The following is a 21,938-nucleotide window of genomic DNA, read 5'->3' as shown; positions in this document are numbered from 1 at the left end:
CAGAATATTATTTAAAAGAGCAGGAGCAAAAAGAAAAAGAAATACGTTCCTTGACACATATCCAAGTTATTCAATTCTGTTCAAGGAATGCCAGTGCAAGTAGTAAACAGTTCACTTGTGACTAGACAGATTTTAAAGTTTTCAGTTTAACAAATCCGTTTCATGCAGTATAGAGCAAAGGAAAATACCAGAGTGTCTCCATTTGCCTCTAATTTAGATTATGAGACTGAGGCAGCTGTACTGTGTCAGCTCACCCAATCTGTGTATTATTGACTGCAGGGTTTGCAAATTACACCTTGTAAGTTTTAAGCTTTAATTGATTCATTTGGTAGGCTAATCAAATAAAACCTTAGTTGATTGATTGGTGAGACTCAACTTATTTGATACAGAAATTTATTATTATTATATTTTTTAAAAGGCTATTTTGTTTGGTTATGTTGCTGCAATAGCAACTGGAAAGAAAATATTAATGATGGCTTCTGCTTCTAACCATGGCTTTCCGTTTGTCAAATTATAAGTAATCTGACATTTCCATCAATGTCTTGGAACAACATCTATTTTGAGGATTTGGTAATATTTAAATGTATTTAAATTAAACCAATCAAACTGCAAATGGTTAATCAAAACAATAGCCCTAGTTTGGAGACTATAATAAGATACTCTGAATTTGGTGGGGTTTGGGAGAGAATTAAAAGGGTTGTAGCTGGTGGGGGGGATTGTGAATGCTGAAGCAGGCCAGAAAAATGGTTAGCCACTGCTCCAAGTGGAGGCAAAAGTGATGACACAGTCTGATTCCAGTTGCCCTACATGTAGAATCCTTTGGAAACAATATGCAAAAGATGAGAAGGCAAAAGCTTGAGAATCTGCCAGCAGCCAAGGATCATCTGACAGCAGAACAAACTCAACTTGGCTTAAAAGCTTTATGCTCAAGAAAGTCTTGTTTTCTGAAAATAAGTTTTCTTCTTCTTCATAAAGTATTCACAGAGAATATGAAGAAGAACTTAATGCAGCTTCCTAATGCAGCTCTATCAACAAGTCAAATGGGTTTATTCCCAAGACAACACAGGAACGTTTTCCCCCAAAATAAAAATAAAAACCCTACCTAAACAGGTGCACTCATTTTGCTTAATTAATTATTTTGGACCTTACCCATTGATCCAAATACTCCCAAGGTGACCTGCATAAACATACAAAACAGAATTAAAGACGTTAACATTTCAAACTAAAATCCAAAGCCCTATAGGCACCTAAATGTTCAGCCAAAATCACCAATTAGGAATTAACCATAATTTATTGCTCCTTTTTGGTTTATAAATTTTGAACTCATTCTACTATAATGTCATGAATGCAAATAAGTCTGGTGGCAGCAACAAGCAGCTCTGGCTCGCCCAGTCCTACCCATTGCCATCCCACCACCACACTTACCTGACCTGGGGATTCTGGATCGTGGGCTCTACTGTTCAAAATGGGAGCCTCAGCGATTGCCCTCTCCTGCCAGAAACAAACCAGGACTGCTCCAAGAAAATGCATGTGGGGAAAAGTAGCGCTAGGTCCTAGCAGGATGGCCCCTTACCTGCTTGTGATTGGCCAAGCAGATAGCCAGTCAATCGGGATTTTTCTTCTTCACTTCTCACTTCCCTCTGTGGCCCCCCATTTATGCATTTTTCACCTGTGCCCCCCTTGGAATATCCTGGGGGCCCCCGGGGGGTCATATGGTCCCTGGTTGTGAAACACTGCTCTAGACCATTAGCTTTGTGTGTATGCACATGCACACAAGTATTATCAAACTTGTAAATACTTGCAACACTGAAGCTCTTTTGTTGTCACTTCTAGCTGTATGTGTTTCATGTGATTTAGGAAATTGCCCTATTCAAGGATAGCAGCTAGTAAATTCTTTGTATGTAAACTGCAGCCTCCAGGCACAACAATTTAAAAATAAAAATGAAAATTCTTTCATGTCTTTAAGCATGTTTCTTTGCATGAATCCTTAACGTTTACTGACAGCAATCTAAAGAGACCAAAAGGCCAGCCTTCTCCAGCAAGGCAAGGCCGTCCTCACACCAGCTCCCCTCCTCTTTTACAACTCCACGCATTCCAGACCACATTGTACCGTGAGAGTAGGAGAGTACCACTGCAAGATGTGTGACTCAAGGACATAGAACAATAAGTAATATCTCTTAACATCTGGGCTGAGATAGAGTTGGGATAGTAACTATTCTAGTACTAGCAGTTTGTCCAACCAAAAAGATGGTGGTATATATGGAAACAGGACCACGAAGATGGACAGGTAACTGGATGAGTGCCAGTCCCAACTTTCCTTCTTAGTCACCTGTGCAGCCTCACTTTTCTTTTCTGTGACTTCTGTTCCTTTCCTCTCTCTATCCCTTGCGATTTTTGTGTTTTCACCGCTTCATTCATGGCTTACCTCAGGTCACTGCCTCTTTCCTCTTTTCCTTTTTGTCCTGTTCTGCTGTAGACCATTCCTGTGCCTTTGTAGCAGTAGCAGCCTTTGTGCCATCCCATGCTGTTGCCCCAGGCCTCTTTGCTCCTTCCCTTCAGGTGTGATATTTGGCAGGTATGCAGTGAAGACTGCTCATCTTGCTTTACTGGCCGAGGGAGCTGGCATTTGTCCGCAGACAGTTTTTCTGGGTCACGTGGCATGACTAAGCCACTTCTAGCGAAACCAGAGCAGCACACGGAAACACCATTTACCTCCTCCCTGGAGCGGTACCTATTTATCTACTTGCCCTTTAATGTGCTTTCGAACTGCTAGGTTGGTAGGAGCTGGGACCAAGCAATGGGAGCTCACCCCGTCGTGGGGATTCGAACCGCGGACCTTCCGATTAGCAAGCCCTAGGCTCAGTGGTTTAGACCACAGCTCCACCTGTGGAGGCAGGTATAAAGCCAAGGTTTCATTCAGTAGCATTGGCAGGAGTGTGAGAAATTCACTGGGAAGAGGTTTTCCTTGGTTCAAGGGATCAGCAGAGAAGCTGAAAGTTACCTGCTGTATAACATGGTGAGCTATCATGATAAAGTGCTAGACTAGAGGATCTCCCTGTAAACTTGTATCTTCCTGGTAACCCTGAGATCACTAGTTTTACTGCAACTGCTTTTATATGTTTTATATGTGATTGTGTTTAGAATGTTGTAACTCTATTAGATTGCTTTTGCTTTGCTTTTGTTTAAAATTGTGTATTTGTTTGCCTCTCTGAGCTCCTTGGGGAGGAAAGGCCAAGATATAAATGTATTATTATTCTTAAAAGGACCTCACCATAGCCTTATTTGGAAATTGTACTCATGTTGGAGCAGTGGGGCTGTGTGCACTGACTCTGCTGCTTCCATGCATAATCTTGCAGCATTCACTGGCAAGGTATGAAGAGGGCTTGTAAGCATGTTCACATGAATACACTTTACGCCTTCCCGTGATCAAGAACCCTGCTTTATCAGGGTTTCTAATCGGAGGCAGCAGGGGTGGGGTCAGCATGTTCAAGCAAAAATGCCTCTTCAGACCTTGTTGGCAAACGTGGCATATGGCTCTTTGACGCTAACATTTCATGAAAGACATTCTGTACTCTTGAGCATTTGCACAATGGATGTTCCCCTTTCCCCCCAGAACTCTTTTACATCTCAAAATTCCACAGAAACAGATCCTTCAGCTCCATTGGGTCCCATGTTTTTATATTGTTATTCTGGCAAATTTGGTCTATTCTAAGGATTTTCTGGTGGAACAAATTTAGTCCAAGTTCTATGTCAGTCTTGCATATGTCGGTATGAGGAGCCAGCAGGATTGGGACAAGTCAGGCCAGCAAAAAGAAGTTTCTTCCAATCTGTTAACGTTTATACCACACATTGCTGTTGTTTGATTAGAAAACAACATGTTTGATTAGAAGACATTTGGCTTGTTGCATTTAGCGTGAAAGGCAGAACATAAAGACTCAGGGTGGACTTGGGTACAGAGTAGATCAAATGTACCTTTCCAGTAGAAGCTTTATCAAGTCCCTTGGTTGTGATAGTCTTTCTTCAGTGAGTTTGACCCCTCTCTCTGTTGCCTCTAGTGGAGACTGCAGGTTTATTCATACTGGGTTTACCCATTAACAGGAAAAAACATCCTTTTCTATGTTTTCCCTCTTGTAAAACATGATGAGCAATGGGGAGCCATTTTTCACTAATTCATATTTGTTTTGTGCAAGTTAATATAAAAATGTTCAAACAGTAGATTGTCTTGGGAAGGCTCATAGGACAGAGAATGACTTGTCACAGTGTTTTTTGTTGTTGTCTGGGTAGTTGCTTTAAACATAGAGTTGGTTTCATATTCTACCTGGAATTCTTGTATTGTCCTGCAATGAAGTTTTATGAAAAATATTGGTTTTCAAATAATGTGGTGATGTTCCAAGAGCAAGGGGCCCTTTTTTTGTTCTTTTCCTATGTTAATTTCCTTTCTTGATAACCATACATACTTGCTGGGTGACCTTGAATGTTCAGGGCTTTAAAATAGGTTCACTGCAGACCTTAACAGTTATGGCAATCTGACGAAGTAAGCTTGCATGCAATTAGATGAAGGCTTGTTCAGCTCTCTTGCCATAGAAATCCTTTTAACTGCTTATCTCAACACTGGTTTACTTCATTCTTCTTTCCTCTTTTATCAGCTATGCAGATGGTACCCCAGTAATGGATAAAATAAAGCAATGTTAAGGGTAGGACTTCCAGTATTTGGTGAGAGCGTGATGAAACAATCACACATATATTTCTCTTTTAAGAACAGTTTCAACAGGTCAGCAGGAGCCTTGGAGAAGTAAGCGGGATAATAGGTCTGATTTTCTGTCCTGTGTGCCTACAGTCACTTTACACACTGCTTTTTAGGCTTATGAGAGTAGGAAGCATGTGTTTGTAAAAAAACCCATGTGTATCAAGATGGTATACTTGCAATGGTGCCATGCTCCCTGTTGCTGCTCCCTGTGAAGTGACCATTTGGCAAAACTAATCCCAGATTGTGTCAGGTTGCTGAAGCTGCTGATTTCATTTTACTCTGTGTTTGGTTTTAAAGTAGAATAGATGAATTAGGATGTTGAATTGTCCACACGACAGTTTTAAGAACCTTAAAAAAGGTTATCAATGGGTAAATCCTGGAATCAGGTATTTGCACTGCCAGTTGGTCTCCAACTCTCTTTGCTCTGATACGAAGTGAATATTCCACTGTACTAGAAACAATGTACTTTTCCATTAACCAGATCACACAATGGTGATAAAAGGGTAGATTAAAAAATAAAATGTAGACAGCTGATGCCCTTATTATCATATATGCAAACAAATATTTGCAGCTGAGACACATGTCATTTGCACTGCAAAACCAAATGAAACTGACACCAGGTTTTTACCAAGTACAAATACAACAAAGATAATTGCTAGCAAAGATTTTCTATCCTTAACTCACCCCATTGTCCCTGTTAATTGATACCTGTTAAGCTCAGCTTCCAACAGCAATTGCTCAGATTTTCCTAATGCATTACCTCCAGAAAAATGGATGGCATTAGCTGACAACTCTATCCTTTAAAGCCTTCCTTTCCAATTCTCCAATACATCTTCTTCATTCCCTTATTGCATGGACATCTTCTCAATATATTTTCTCATCATCCCATAACCTTTCAGTTGCCCTGGTTGAAGATGGCAGTACCCTGCCACACGGTCATGCTATCTCTAACTCTGCTGCATGATTGACATGTACAGTGGGCAAGTACGATGAACGCGCTTGATGGGGAACAGGTTTGCAGCAGCAGATCCCACCTCTGCTGGTTCATATGTACTTTTGCAGTATTCTCAGTCAAGCACACAAGTTTAGGTACATACAGTTTGTATGCATGTAGGCCTGTTGCAGATGTGCAGACACATACATGCATGGTAGGGGGTGGGGCTTGCTGCCCTCATCCTGCTCCCCTTTAGCTTGTTCATTCTGCGGTAGAAGAATTGTGTGAAAGACACTTATATGTGACCAAATTTCATCATTTAGCTATGGCTGGGCATACCGTTTTCATCCTTCTGATTCCCACTGTCCAAGCAATCATAAGAACATAAGAAGAGGCTTGTTGGATCAGACCAAATATCTGTCTAGTTTAGTGGCCAACCTGATGACCCCGGGAAGCATACAAGCAGGGCTTGAAGGTGGTGCATCTCTCCCACAGTAGCCCCTTAGCAAGAGGTTATCAGCAATGATTAGCCCTAATTATATATTCACTATGCTTTTCGGGGATACTTTGCTCCTCTGAGCAGACAAAATGGAGGTCAAAGGAAGGCCATTAGCTGTGGACCCAACTGAGAACTCTGGTATGACTTGAGCTGATTTGGTCTAGTTCAGAAACTGCAGGTAATGCTCCAGGAAGCATTAACAGTATGTACCTAAGAGCCTCATGCAGACGTTCAGGCTTGAAAAATGAACTTGCTGAGGGTTGTGGAGGATTGGTGAAGGAGTCTGCCGACATGATGCTACTTCCTCCAACCATGTGTGATTCCATTCACTGTTCGGAGGAGCCTCCACATGTCTGAATGAGAGTAAAGATGAGACTACTTAGGAAGAAATGAAGTCCTTCTTAGGGAAGCAGTAGGAGTTGGGCAGCCACTGGGCCTGTATGTGACTACTTTTCATCTCGCATCCGCAGACAGGTGTGACCAAGCAAGGAATGGATTCCCTTAATTGCTAACAAAACAAAGATGGAATAATGGGGGCAGGCAATAATTTATGTTGCCTACACATTCCCAAATATTTACCCTTCTGAAATGGGCCCTCTAATGACCAGGATATCCTGCTGTTATCTTTTGGTGAAACACCACAGCATCGTCTCCAGCTCATATGCTCTTCTATGTTATCTTGTTGTCTTAGGTTGTGCAAAGATGCAGAGAGGAAGCTGGGGTTAAGCTGGCAGATGGAGGAAAAAGGGGGTTTCTGGGTTTGGCCAAGTATAAATCTTATAAAGCTTGTGTAAATCTTGAATAAATCTTGGCCAAGTATAAATCTGATGAAGCTTTAAACAAAACTTGAAATCGGAACCTTTTGTGCAAGAATCACATCAGTTTTGCTTGAAAGAAACGAGCACACAAAATGGCTTAGTGTGGTGTCATGGCTGAGAGAATTGGATGTGAGCCAGGAAGTACCTAACTAAAATCTCTGAATTATTTATTTCATAAAATGTATGCACCTCTTGATTGTCAAACAAACAAACAAACAAACAAACAAACAAACAAACCTCAAAGCAGTTTACAAAAAAAGATATAACACTAAAATTATCAATTGAAAAATTAACAATTATTGAAAACTCAAAAAGTTAGAATAACAATAGACTAATAGGGGAGAGACAGAGAGAGAGAGAGAGAGAGAGAGAGAGAGAGAGAGAGAGAGAGAGAGAGAGAAGAATAATAGAATCACAGAGTTGGAAGGGACCCTGGGGGTTATCTAGTCCAATCCTCTGCAGTGCAGGAATCTCAACTAAAGTATTCATGTCAGATGGCCATCCAACCTCTGCTTAAAAACCTCCAAGGAAAGGAGAGCCCACAACCTCACAAGGGAGTCTGTTCCACTGTCAAACAGCTCTTACTGTCAGAAAGTTCATAAATAGATATATATTTATTTTCTAAGGGGGAAAACCAGTTATCACTGTATAGTTAGGGGTGATGTCCAATATTAGCCATGAAATTAATGGGCATGGTTTTAATGGGTCTGCTCTGAATATGGCTTAGTTGGACATCACCCTAGGTATCCTAAGTGCTGAAGCTGAATTCTGTGAGCCTGAAGGCATATGTGCTTAACAAGCCCTCTGTGACTTTAATAGCTGACATAATATTGCTAGTTGTTCCTCGTGCTTTCACGAGGGGCTTCTCAAAGAACAGAAGCCTGAAGGAAAACCCAGTGAATGGCGTAATGGGACCAGTTCAAAGAGCAGGGGAGACAACAAGTTACAAAAAAGTGAGACAATTACAGCCAAAGGTGGCACCTTTAAAAATAATTACACTAGTAGCATTGGAGAGAAAATAAACCCATTAATAAGTGAGGAAGGAGCAAAGTCAGGTTGCTAATTACTCTGGATGTTAAAAGCTAACCTTGAAGCAAATTATTAAATTGCATCTATTGGATAATTGCTTTAATTACTTTAATTAAGAGCTTGGAAAAGTTAGATGTGAACAAGGAAAAAGAGAATGGTTGTGTTTGTGAGTGTGTCTGTGAGGAGGCGGCGAAACATTGCATTGTGAATGGCATGCCACCCAACCTCCAAGCAGTGTGAGATTCCAGGGGTTTGAGGTGCTTTCCCAGAGTTTGACTTTCTTGTAATGAGAAACAGCAGAGACTGTGTTGTCATTACGATATTTGGTTTATTTACACACATATATACAAACCGAGCCTACGATGGCAGGGCTCACAGCATTAACACACCAAGACTTCTTTTCTTCTCCTGTAATCACAGCCTTGGTTTTAAGCAGAAATCAAGCATGGAATGGAAGCTGGCAGAAGCCAGAGAGTATCAGCATACTCTCTGGCTTCTGCCGGCTTCCATTCCATCTCAGGGACGCTCCACCCCAGCTTTTGTCTTTCTCACTACCAGCAAGGTGAGGGAGGGGGCCCACTCATTTATTTTAAAAAAGAGTGAAAGGGAAATAGAACTGCATGCAATGTGTATATGCTGATTTATATGTATAGATTGAAAACATGATTACTGTAATTTAAGTGGAAATAAAATATATTGCACCATAGTGATTAAGACTGACAAGGGGTCTGCTGCCCAGGTGCAAACTGTTGACAGGAAACTTCTCACTTGTCATAGTTCTTTATCTTTAAACCAGTGTGGACTAGACAGCCCTTCAAAATAGAGGACTCCTTCAAATGGAGGACTGCCAGCCCTCCCCTTGCTCTAACTTCTCTGTAAAGTAGAGCAGTGGCCACCCAACACAATCTTGTGTATTGTCAGAAATATAATTTTAATGCCTATCTCACATGCAATGCTGCTTCAGTGCAGTGTGCCCACTCATTCAGCTGCTAGTCATCAATCATGCAGAAATTCTGTGATGTACATAAAGGTTTGGTTATTGCTTATAAAATGCCTTTTAATAAACTACTGCAGTGTGGTAATCTAGTGCTTCTGTACAAGCAAAAGTCCACCAAAACATACTTAATTATTTCACTTTTTTAATCATAAACAATAGGCAATTTAATTGTGTGTTCAAAGAAAGGGAGGTGTTTTTTTTTTAATAGATTACCTAGGTTCTCCCTGTGCATGCCTTTGTACTGAAATTTGCTGCTGAGTCTGCAGCTTCAGCAATGCAGCTACAGCACTGCTCTTGCAGTATTGCTAGAAATGCAGCAGCAGAATTAAGCAGGCACTCTGACTGCCAAGAAACTGCTGTAAAAATGCAAACTGCAGAAGGGAGAGAGTTTCAGGACATATATCTATTACTGGTTCATGAAGAGTAAGGCTATCGCAGGGCTTTTAACACTAGGAACTATTGCAACTTCTTAACGTTAGCACCCTGCCTTATTCCCGCAGTGTTTTATAGGGAACGGTATGTGGTAGGGATAGAGAACCTCCATTTGGAATGCAAGCCTTCCCAGATGGTGGGAGAATCTGTGACCAGTAGTGTAGATGATTGTCATAGGACAAGAAACTTCATTTTTAGGTGCATAGAAATAGATTTAAGATCAAGATTAGGGAAGCAGTTAAAAACTCAAACAAGTTGCCCAGGAAGGTTATAGGATCTTTTTTTCTTGGAAATATCACTATCATCATCATCAACAGCAGCAGCAGCAGCTGGTCAATTGTCAATGATTTTTTTAAAAATCCTGGAGTAAAGAGTATTCTGCATATTCTAAGGAGGTTTTCGGTTTCCCTTAAAAAATATGATTTGTAGCAACCCTGCATGAATTGAAAAGCTTGTGCAGAAAATGATGTAACCTGCTCATATTTCAAACTCATTTTATTCTACAACACAGAAGATATCTTCAACTCAGGCTAAGGAACTGTCTCAGCTGCCACTGACTTTATCAAATAATTGCATGACCAGAAGGCAATTGAAGATGACCTAGTATCACCTTCTCAAGATTTTCCATAGCTAAGGATTCCATCCTACCTTAGTGATTTCCAAATTGTTGGCTGTTAGATTGCCATCCAGAAATACAGAGGTCATTTGGTAAGGTGCTTTCAAGGTTGGGTCAAGATAGGTGAGGGAACTACTACAATAGCAATTTGGTTCTTGTTAGAAAATATCATTCTTACACAAGCAGAGATCAGGATCAACCAAGACTGCACAATGCCAAAAGTATATGTGTAAAGGAATTTAGGCTGCGAGCCCCTACCCATTTATCTTTCACTAAGCTCCATTGAACTCAATAGGACTTATTTTAGAGTTGGCATTTATAGGAGTGCCTCATTCATTATTGTTGTGGCTTAACCAAGCAATTTCTTCTTGCTTACACATAATTCATTGGCTGATGCATAGGCATTCCACATTTTTCCTGGGAGAACTCTATCTCCTTCAGTCAAGGCATTCTGCTTCCTGCTTCCTTACCCGACTCTTCAGATTGCACCTGTTATATGTGTTCTCCCTCATATTGTTTAATCTAACTCTTCTCTGCCTGCACTATCTTATGTACCTGTAAAGAAACTGGTTGTTACTTGCACTGTCTGCATAACCATGGTTCGGTTCTTAGCTAGAGTGTAGGTGGCAAACCGTGGTTTGCATAACACTGTGCTTGTTCTGGAACTTGAAACTTGAAACGTCAGTGTAAAGTTAGTTTGATTTTATGTTCTGGTAGAGCTAGGTGCTTATTTTGTTAATAGAGGTGGGGAAGGATAACATTATTACACCAAAGCATTGAGGGGCAGAATGGGGGTTCATGCCTTTGAACCCTGCCCCACACCCTGCCCACACCAGCCTGCCTCCACAACTCAGTGCGTTTAATAACGCTCACTGCAGTCAATCAGTGGAGGTAATGGACTGAAGAGCAGGCTGCATTGTGTCTGAGCTGAGCCTGCAGTCATGCCACAAAAGCTAGTCTGAGGGGGGTGGAGGAAAATATTTTTGCTATTACAGTCCAGGGTGGGCATTCTGCATTTCAGACACTTCTCCCTTTCTCTTAAATAATTAATAATTAACCAGCAGAGGAATCTGGGCCAATGTTTTCTGGTAATGCACCTATTTCAGTTTGGGTTTCTGCCTGCCATACCCACAGATATATGTAGGAGCGATGTGCTGAATGGAAGTATTTCTCCTTTTCAAAAACTTCATTTTTATATTTAAATTGCATAATGATGGAGGTGAAAAGCAAGCTTCATTGACAGCTGGACTTAAGATTTCTAAATAAATCTGTTTTGTGTTTGCAGTGAAATTCACAGAGACAAAGGCTTTGTTTTGCTTGCAAGCAAGGCTACCTTGGGGTTTAGACACAGGCATGCAGCCACTGCTTTCAACAGCCAAGAAATCAACTATATTTTTCCTAACGATTTATCAGAGTTGCGATCCCAGATTAGAGAAACCAGAATAAAGGCTGACAGACAGGGCATGTTTAGGTGCCCTTGAGTTTCTTTAGGGCTGCGATACTGTATGTGTCTGTAAAATGCTTTGAGTTTTCTCTAGCTATTTTGGAATCACAAGTCTCCTCCTTATGTAAATAATCATGACATATGCCTCTGCTTATTGCTGAGCCTGTGAGGGTTGGAAAGTGGGTGGAGGCTGATTGCAGGCTTCTGTTGTGTGTTCATGAGTGTGTTATTTATGTGAGAGTCATTAAATCCCTCTGTGTCGGAGTGTGCCTGTGTCCTGCGTGCTGACAATGATCGCACACTTAGAGTTTTGCATCTCTGCCCAGTGAGAGGAGAAACTGCAAGGTAGCCAAGCCACCTTGCGCAGTACGATGGGGGGACAGCTAACCAGAAGCACACTATACGGTAAGGAGCTGGCCAGCAGCACTGATGTTTAGACAGCAAATTCTTAATGTTGGGTAGATTTCATGCCCTTTGCCTAACCCTTCCGCAGCAGGGGACAATATGGCTCAGAAAGGTAAGCGAGCTACAGCAAAGAAGCTGTGGTCTCTCCTAACTGATTCTCACTTGGTGCCTTTTCCTTTAAAGAGAAATCTTCTTGCCAGAGATGTTCTTTTTAAATGCAGAATCCTTAGACGGCTCTCTCTGTGTGTGTTTTATCTGATCTAATTCCATATGTGGCTTTTGTTTTATTGCTTCGGACAAATATTTGTCTGCAGAGCACTGCTTCCTGCTCTGATACCCTGTAGGGAAAGAGAGAGAGAGAGAGAGAGAGAGAGAGAGAGAGAGAGAACAGTTTGTGGCGTTGACATGAAGGCAAGGCAGTTTACAGGGCTTTCAGAGGAAACATTCATTTGAGAAAATGGATCAGGGTTTCATCTTTTTAAGATTCCTCCGATAGTGGGATTTTGCGCTCTGCGTGTAAAACTGTATTTGGTTTACAGCACAGCTGGAGGCTTGAAAAGGCTGCTTCATTGTAAATCCATTTAGTACAGTATGCTGTAGGATAATGGACTGGAATGCATAGGAGACGAGGGTGCAGTATTGCAGCGTTCCAAGCAGGTTAATGCAGAGAATGAAAAACTTTAGGATGTGGGACAAAAACATATAGCATCTGCATGCTTTTATATGATTCAGCGAAGGGAACCTATATGGGTGCTGTCATGGGCATGATGCTACAATAATTTCAGACTCATTGATTTCAGTGAAAGAGTTAAGCAAACGCCTAACTTATTTTCATCAAAGTTGATGGGGACAGACAGGGCTTAACTGTGACTAGATGGTGCATAATAGGGTTCATACAAAACCTCTTTATTCTTTTGGGTTATTATTTCTCTTCAAACCTTTTTATGTTGAGTGATAAAGTGCTTTTTATCTAAAATATTTGTGCAAGGGGGCCCATAACTCAGTTTCAAAACAGGAAAATAGCAGAGTAGGTTTATATTGAAACTGCGCCTTTGCACAGAAGTTGTGACAGTGCATATGAGATATAATTTTGTTTTCCAATATGAGATGTTGGTAGGATTGTTCTCATTTGTTGTGTTTCCATACTTCATTACAGTCTTCAAACAGTAAACCAGCCTACTTATTTATTTATCACTTGCAGTGGATTCTGACGACAGTTTTAATCGTTTGCTTTTCATTGTCCAACCAAGTTTCTGCCCTTTCCCCCCAGTGTATCACATGTCACGTATTGTTTGCAAAATAACGTTTACGTATTGTCATAACAAAAATGAGAAATCCAGCAAGAAGGGTTGGATTTTCTTCTGCTGTTTAAAACTATTAATCTGTTGGTGAACTTTGGGAGTGGGGAAATCTTGACTGAATAAATACTCCCATGGGTCTGTGTAAATGTATATGATTCTACTTGGATGCGGCAGTCAATGGCTACTTCTATGTAGCGTAGTCACCCAACAACTGCACTGCTTTCATTCTCTTGGCTTTATTCATTCTTAGGAGGGGAAAAACTTAGCTTAGGAAATAGGAGGTACAGAGACATACTAAATCTACCACCATAGAGGAGGAAATAACGATAAAGAAATCTACATGTACAATAAATAATAGCTACAAACTGACTACTTATGAAAACCATGCTAGAAATAAAAAAACAAGAACTTTTAAGAGTCTTACAGAAGCAAGAGAATGAAGAACCTCACTGAGTTCAAGTTGGAGTTGGATATGTTTCTGAAGGAGGCATCTTTCTTTGGGGCATAAGATACTGCTACAGTTTGAAATAGGAGGTTGGTTGCATGGCATGGAATGGTGCCCGGCTACAATTGTTTTCCATGGAAGACTCAATCGATAAAATTTACTTGCAAAGAGTCCTGGCTGATTTTCATATCTTGGATCAAGAAGAGATTTCCACTAGATTTCATTGCTTCATAAGTCTGGATTTTGGGGACATGGAGGCTTGCTTTTCCATGTATTTGGGCCTGTGTACTCACTCAATTCATATGAAGCTATCTGTGCTGTAGGAATCTTCCTGTCATGCATCTGCTTTCTGCTTGATTTACAGTACGTTCTGGATTACGCAGACTAATCCACTGGGTTAGAGGTTGTCCTGGTTTGCCTTTTCCAACTTATCCTGTCTCCTTAACTAATGTCCTGGCACAGAATCCTAGCCCCGGTGCACTCTTCCTTGCAGAATTTACACAGAAGTAGAGCTATAAAATAAGTTCTTCTAGAGCATTGTCACCTACAAAGAAGTAAACAGTGTCCCAAATTTCAGCCATCTACCATTTCCTAGAAGCAAAAAATCACCTCAAACATAAACAAAATTACGAAGAAATCTTACTGATTTTTTGCCACCGGGTCCTTTTTTTGTCCCAGCCAATGGGAAATGTTGGGGTAAAACTTTTCAGATAAAGAAAAGGAAACAAATGAACAAGGGAAACAAATGTACAAAACCTGTACAATATTTTCATTCTGAAAACACGCCCCCCCCCAAAGAGCATGGGACATTTTTAAGAAACCCAAGAAATCTTCGATCTTTGTCAGTAGGGTGCTTTTTTTGTCTCAGCCAGTCAGTGGAAAGTCCCTTGCATTTTTTAAAAGAGAACTTGATTGAAGAAAGTGGGTTAAGTGGCTCTTTTCTTCTGACACCACTAAACAAGGCATTTTGCTACTATGAGATACACCTACATTCTGGCAATGGTAGTAAAATATCCCCCAAACAGTTTGTGTTACGTTTCTTTGCAGTGTTGCATAATCAAGAACAGGAATATAGCGGATATTACCGTATTTTTTTCAGGGTGCTCTGAGGCTCCCCTTTTGTTTGACTCAGAAACTGTGGTTAGTATAGAATCTGCAACACAATTGCTAACAGGTGTGAGTCCCTGTCAACATATAACACCTGTGGTCAGAAATCTGTACTGTTTGCCACTTTAATACTGAGCCAGATTCAAGCTGCTGATGTTAGTATATAAAGCCCTTAACAACTTGGGACCAGCTAGATTTTTACCTGCAAGATTGCCTTACCCCATATATGCCCACTTGACTGTTTAAATCTGCGGAACTGGCATTGTTACAGGTATGACATAATACTCATTCAGCATTTGCAACAAATCAATCTTTGGAACTCCCTGCTTATTGAAATCAGGCAGGCACCTTCACTGTACTCTTTTTGGCACCTGCTAAAAACTTTTTTGTTCAAACAATTTCCCTGGATATGTAGAATATTGGCATGCGTTTTTACTCTTCTTTCCAGTTTTCCATTGATTTTAATTATTTTTGGAATGTGACTAGAATAGATCAGAAAGATCAGAAAGACGGGAGGTGCATTTCAAAAAACCAAAATGCATGATGAAAGGAACACCATGATAATGAAAGGAGTCGGGGTTTATTCTTTTGAACAGCATGATCCCTTGTATGGTTATTCAAAAATAAGTTCAACTATATTCAGTAGGGAGTATTCCCTTAGTAAGTATGTTTAGGATTGCTGCGTAAGTCTCGGACCTTGTCATCATATACAGAATAGGTGCACAACAGCAGAAACTGTTCAGACTATTGCAGACTAAACTTGGTATAAACAGTGGTGATGCTTTGCATAAGGAAAGTGAAGGAATATTACACGGTATATAATCCACTAGAGGAACATATACCATTTGTGGAATGGATTGCTCCTCCCCTTGAAGTCCCTACACACCTGAAATCTACTCTGGGTTGTAGGTCTCGCTGGAGCAGACTGGGAAGGGGAAGAGAAGAATGGAAGCCCAATCACTGATAAACATAAAACATTTAACTACAAATGAGTGTGCTTTCTGCCTCTCCTCTAATGCTCTTAAAGCAAGTTATTTTGGGCTATAGTTGCATATTCAAACAACTTTTGTTCCCATTTGTATATTGTATATCCTGTACTATTTGTGCTGTTTTGCCCTATGTTTTGTTGGAATATACTTGGTGTATGTAAGAAGAAATAATAATCAAGGATCTGTTCCCCCCACCCCACTTAGTCCTATCGTATAACTGGTTTTGGTTCAGTAAGTAATTGCTGTAGAGCGTATCCATTATGATAGTTTTTTTAAAAGGTACCTAGATAGTTGCACTTCCAACATTAGGGGTAATAGTAAACTTTATCTTCTGAAGTTTACTGAAGGTGATCTATTATCCTAATAATACAGCCATACCTCTTGTTACGTTTGCTTCATGATATGTTTTTTCAGGTTGCATCCTGCGGCAACCCGGAAGTACCGGAAAGGGTTACTTCTGGGTTTCACCACTCATGCATGCGCAGATGCGCAAAATGATGTCACGCACATGCGCAGAAGCGGCGAATCGTGACCCGCGCGTGCACAGATGCGGGTTGCATTCCTTTCAGGTTGCGAACGGGGCTCTGGGACGGATCCCGTTCACAACCAGAAGTACCACTGTAGTTCTTCAGGAGTAAAAGGAGTGGCTGTGACTATGTTTTCAGTACAAATTTCCAGTGATGGAATAACATTGGGCGTCTTGTTAGGGTAGACACATGTCCTAATTTGCAGGGAACAATCCTATTTCTAAGGCTTTCAGAAAACGGTCCTCTCTTTGAAAGTGGCGTCTCTTTGAAGTCCAAGTCTAGCTTAAAAATAAGGAACCATAAGAAGGTTGATTCATCCCATCAAGTTTAGCACCTTGATAGCAGGCTTCCCTGCTGTGCTGAGATATATTATATTTCTAATTAAACTATAGTCTTCATTTCTGAATGTGTGCATAAATCAGCACATTAAATAATATGCAAATTGGTGCCTTTTCTGGGGATTGGCTGCCCCTTTTTTTGGTGATGTGTAAGTGACCACCTTCGTGTTGTAGCTGTGTGGATGAGGCCAAACATGGTAACCAGCTGGAGGAACAAAATGAAGTTGCCCAATAATTGTTCTATGAATAACCCTTCTTTGGATGGTAGAGAAGACTATTTACCTTAACATGAGATCAGGCAGAAGCAATAGCCATTAGTAGAGTGGAAAGCAGATGACTCTTTTCCCACCCTATAAGCTAACATTTGGTCTTGGAGGGAGGCACACGGTACTGCAATTATACCATTTATGGTAGCGGGTTAAAAGTTATTGTCTAGTATAACAGCTGTTCATAGTAAACATACACTTTATAAATGGAGTGCAGTGCAATGATATTGAAAATAACATACAAGGGAAATGCAGCCAGTCTTCAGCAGAGCCAGGAACAGACACCAAGGGTCTTGTTTCCAGGTTCTGTGTTTCTGATCGCAAGACTGTATCATTTCTCTCTGAGTTTTTTTTTTAAAAATAAGAATCTTTAAAGTATTAGATGTTTCTCTCATTGCGTAGGGCACTCCATTTTATGTGTGCTTATTATGGATGTCTTTTTTTTACCAAGAAAAAAAAATCAGGTAACTATTTGCCACAGAGATTTCTGCTTGTATAACTCTTCATAACATGAAAACAAGCAACAAGACAACCAACCTTTGTGATAAATGTTTCCTGTACAATTACCTCTTTTTTTAAAAAAAAAAAAAAACTTATTTTGATGAAAAGTGGGATATAAATTCCTTAAATAAAAGCAAATAAAAATATTGTAAACTGTATATTTTAAAATTAAGTATTAAAACACACACTCAACATTGCTGTTTTGTTTAGTGTGTTTCCAGGCAGAAGTTTATTGTGGAGCTGGTGCCGCTCAAGATTTGGGCACTACCCACATGATGTTGTCATTATCAAAATGCCAACTAATACTTTTTTAAATTAAAAAAACCCTTAAATCCATAGTTCCTCTTACAGTGGAAAATCCATTAAGTAAAAACAACCCATTAAATATCTACAGTTACAGCTAATGTGGAAAGTCAAGGGGGCAGAGAGTTGTCATGTATGCGGTGATGTTTTTGTAGGTAGCCCCTATTGCCCTACCCCACTTCAGCTTGCTTCTCACCTGAGCACAGCAGAGTCATTTTGTTTCTACTAGCCAAAAGGAAACAAGTGCTCCTATTTCCATCAATTACCATATGCAGAAAGCATGTCAGAATTCCAACAACTCTGTTTGGAGGAAGTTTACCTTGGGACATTTTAAAATCATCACCATATCAAGGTCTTGTGCAAGACCTGCTCATCAGAATTTCACTATAGCAAAATGTCAGTCTTCCCCAGGACCTCCTTATCGAAGAAACCCAAATGGAAATGGGTTATCTCTCCAACCCCAAGCACATGCTTCCATTTTGGCCATTGTGAAACACAATTACGGCAGTCATGCGTTCTTGTGTGCTTCTTGTGCGGTTTTTTGTTTCGTTTTAAGTATGTGCACATAGGTACAAGAATACCTTAGTGCGTGCCCAGAATGGGGAATGGGTGAGGGGGTGACAGAGGAGGGCGAGGGGGACAGTTATTCAGCAGAGAGGCCAGAGAACATCATAGACCTCTCGCTGATGTGCATGGGGGTGGGAGTCTAAAACTAAAAGTGGAATGTGTAGTTGATCATATGTCAACTATGCATAGAGAGAAACTTGGTCTGAATGACACATTTGCAACATAAAGCCCCTGTATGTAAACTTCCACAGAATCATAATATTATGGTTAAGGTTTATTTCAAATAAATCTTACATGGGAAACCAAAGAACATGCTGAACCAGACTCATCTAGTCTATCATCTTGTTTCCAACAGTTGGATAGCCATGACTCTTTCTTTTGTCCCTCAGCCGCTGATATTCAGAGGCACAGTGTCTTTGATGCTGGAGTTAGGACCTAGCTACGATGACTAGCAGCCTTACGCTTCATGAATTTGTCTAATCACATTTTAAGCCCATATGGCCATCACTACATCTTATACTGGCATGTTTCATGGTTTATCAGTGCTGTGTGAAGTAGTCCTTCTTGTTAATTGTCCTGAGTCTTCCAGTTTCATTGGATAAACCCCAGTTTCTGGTATTATAAGCAAGGGAGACCAGCTTCTCTATATCCACATTCTTCTCACCAAGCATAATTTCATACCTCTCTGTCACATCCCTCCTTACTCGCCTTTTCTCCAAACTAAAAAAGCCCCAAACATTGTAATTGTTCCTCATAATGGAGTTGTTCCAGTCCCCTCATTATTTTGGCTTCCCCTTTCTGCACCTTCCCCAGCTCTACAGTCTTATATTTGAGATGTGGTGATCAGGGCTTTGCACAGTATTCCAAGTGTGGAATACCACATTCTGCAACAAACCAGCATTTTCGTTTGTTTGCAGAGACATCACAAGACTCCACATAGTGATGATTGAAATGTATACAGCAAACTGCCTGGGTGGGGAGCTGCCAAAAGCTACGTTTTGCCATGATCTTTATAGCTACGTGAATTGGCCCTCTGGGTTGATTTATGAAGCTTGAGCAACACTTTAAATGCCACAGTTGCACTGTTGACGTTTTGTTGTCTGAAATAGACAATAATTCATTTCCCTTCCTACCCCTTTATTAGTTTACGTAGGAAAAAGCTGCAGCAATATGCATGCATGGATGTGAATAACTTGCACATATCTTCCAGGGATTTTCTTGCCGGTCATGGTTCACAATGAATTAAGATCAGGGGCGCCGACTTATAAAAAATATTGGGGGGGCGGGGGTCCATACCGACTTATAAAAAATATTGGGGGGGCCCAAGACCTCCAAACCGCTGCTGCTGGGGGAACGAAAGGGGCGAGCTCCCGGGCTGCCCCGACCTTAAGTGAACCTGTGAGGGCCCGCCCTTTGCGGCAGCCGATTGGCTGCCGCCGTGGGCGGTGAATATTAATGAGCTAGGGTTGATGGGTCGAGAGCCCGCAACCCCACCCCCTCTCTAGATCGGGAGTGGCTTTGTTTTAACTCATTACTGAATGTATTTTAAAAGGTAACTATCGTCAAACAAGGAAAATAAAAAATACCAACATAATTTTGTGATTTTACAAAGCATAATATAACTAATAATTTTCTTAAATTATTGGGGGGGCAGAGCCCCCCCAAACGAATTTTTGAGGGGGCTCGGGCCCCCTCAGGCCCCATGGAGTCGGCGCCTATGATTAAGATTCTGACGGCAGTGCAATTGGGCATGCATATCCTTCCCACTTGGGCATTAACCTCACTCTGTAAACATGATATCCACCAACAAAGTATTGGTGACAAACAGCAGATTTTGTTATTCAGCTACATTACCAGTTATATCAAGCACCTCATTTATAGTTTGGAAACTTATCATTAACAGCAGAAAATCAGTGTACGGGGGGGGGGGGGGGACGACGACGACCCCAGGCCAAATTCAGCCCACCAAGGGCAGATTCACACCATACATTGAAAGTGCAGTCAACACTCATTTAAAACACATGACTTCCCCCAAAGGATTCTGGGAACTGTAGTTTGTTAAGGGTGCTGGGAATTGTAGCTCTGTGAGGGGGATACCACATTCCCCGGGATTCTATGGGCGAAGTAATATGCTTTAAATGTGCACTGGACAGCGGCGTAGCGTGGGTTATCAGCACCCGGGGCAAGGCAAGTAATTTGCGCCCCCTAACCCAGGGCAAGGCAAGTAATTTGCGCCCCCTAACCCGGGGCAAGGCAAGTACAGTAATTTACTCTCCCAAGCAGCAGCAGCGAGGCTTCTCTTTCCCCGCGCTCTCCTGGAGCTGCCTCTTTTCTTTCCTTTTTTCCCTTTCTCCAAGGCTTTTCGCTTTCTCTCCTTAATTGATTCCCCCTCCACACCGTGGCGTTTCCTGGCCGCTTCCCCCCCCCTTCCCCTCTCTCTCCTCCTCGCTCTGCTTGCCTTGCCCTGCCCTGCCTGAGGGCGCCCTGAGGAGACTCCGCTCTCCTTTCTGACCAGGCGAGGTAGAAAAAAGGGGGAAAAGTCTCTTCCCGCCCCTTCGCCAGACTCCCTGCTCAGCGCGGCCAGTGGAGAGAGAGCCGCAATTACCATACAGCTCCTCTCCCTCCACTTCGCCAAGCTGTCAAAGCCCGGCAGCAGCGGCAACGGCAGCAGCAGGCGCAGCCAGACCCCCACCAGCCAGCCAGCCAGCCCGCCCGCCCGCCCTCCTCTCCTTTTTTTGCCCGCGGCAGAAGGCTTTGCTCTCCCCCTTCTGCGACCTCCTCGCCAAGCCGAGCGAGCGCGGGCTCCCTAACCCGTGGATTTTAGTAGGGGCAGAGAGCTGTTAGTGCGAGTGCGCCCCCCGCCCAAGTTGCGCCCGGTGCGGCCGGCACCCCTGGCACCCCCCACGCTACGCCACTGGCACTGGAGATGCTTTATGGTGTGGATCTGCCCCAAGTTTTTCTGTTTGGCTCTCAGGGTCAAATCTCTCTCTGTACCACACACTCTACCCTTACCCCCCCCAGGCCACATTGAATCTGTTGTGTTTTATTCCCAGCTGCTGTGTGTCTTGTAATTTTTCCATCTTGTATGTTTGCTACATCATAATATCCTAACCTTTCTGGATTTAAACTGATCCCCGTTCAATTTATCTCAGCATTTGTAGCTCAGACCCCAATTGTCTGCATATTTGTCCACCTCTGAGGCACATTTTCCTAATACAATTTGACTTGCAAATGTCTAAAAAGGGAACTGCCCAAGTTCAAAACATTGCCTCATTAAAATAAATAATAATACCTTGATAATGCCAAATGTTAACCTCACCACTGTGGAGATGCAGTTATTTTAGTATTCTATTTTGCTCTGAATGGGTAAATAATCTACAAACACAGGACAGCTGAAATAGAGCAATATACCGGTATATTGTTTCTAGACACTGCTGCAAATGTGCCAGGATGTAGATATCATCTCCCTCCCCACATTTGGTCCACTGAGTATTGCTGTGAGATGAAGATGCCAAGGTTCTTCTTAAATATCTATATACAGCATGGCCTTTATATAGTCTGAAAGATGGTATTTGTTTGCTTTTCTAAAATCAGTCCATCTCAGGGCTGGATTAACTGATACAGAATACCCTGGGAAGAATGTTGAAGCAATGTTAACATTTACTAAAAAGGG

The 21,938-nt window shown here is 41.6% G+C and overlaps 1 protein-coding gene across 2 annotated transcripts in view; it reads left to right on the top strand.

The window, feature by feature from the left end:
* The window catches only part of NEURL1 (neuralized E3 ubiquitin protein ligase 1), a 137,568-nt gene that overhangs the window by 57,442 nt on the left and 58,188 nt on the right, over positions 1–21,938 (top strand). The window contains exon 1 of one of the 2 annotated variants that reach the window (XM_083741608.1): positions 11,685–11,921. The exons of the other annotated variant lie outside the window; for it this stretch is intronic. Within the exon in view, the coding sequence (XP_083597734.1) occupies positions 11,888–11,921 (34 nt within the window). The 5' untranslated portion in view covers positions 11,685–11,887. Of the gene's footprint in view, positions 1–11,684; positions 11,922–21,938 lie in introns of those variants that run through there. 2 annotated transcript variants of the gene reach the window in all.

Source organism: Podarcis gaigeae (genome assembly GCF_964106915.1).
Source record: "Podarcis gaigeae genome assembly, chromosome: 5".
Lineage (NCBI taxonomy): Eukaryota > Metazoa > Chordata > Lepidosauria > Squamata > Lacertidae > Podarcis > Podarcis gaigeae.
Note: the sequence above shows the minus strand (reverse complement) of the source record. Positions and strands in the feature narration are given on the sequence as shown.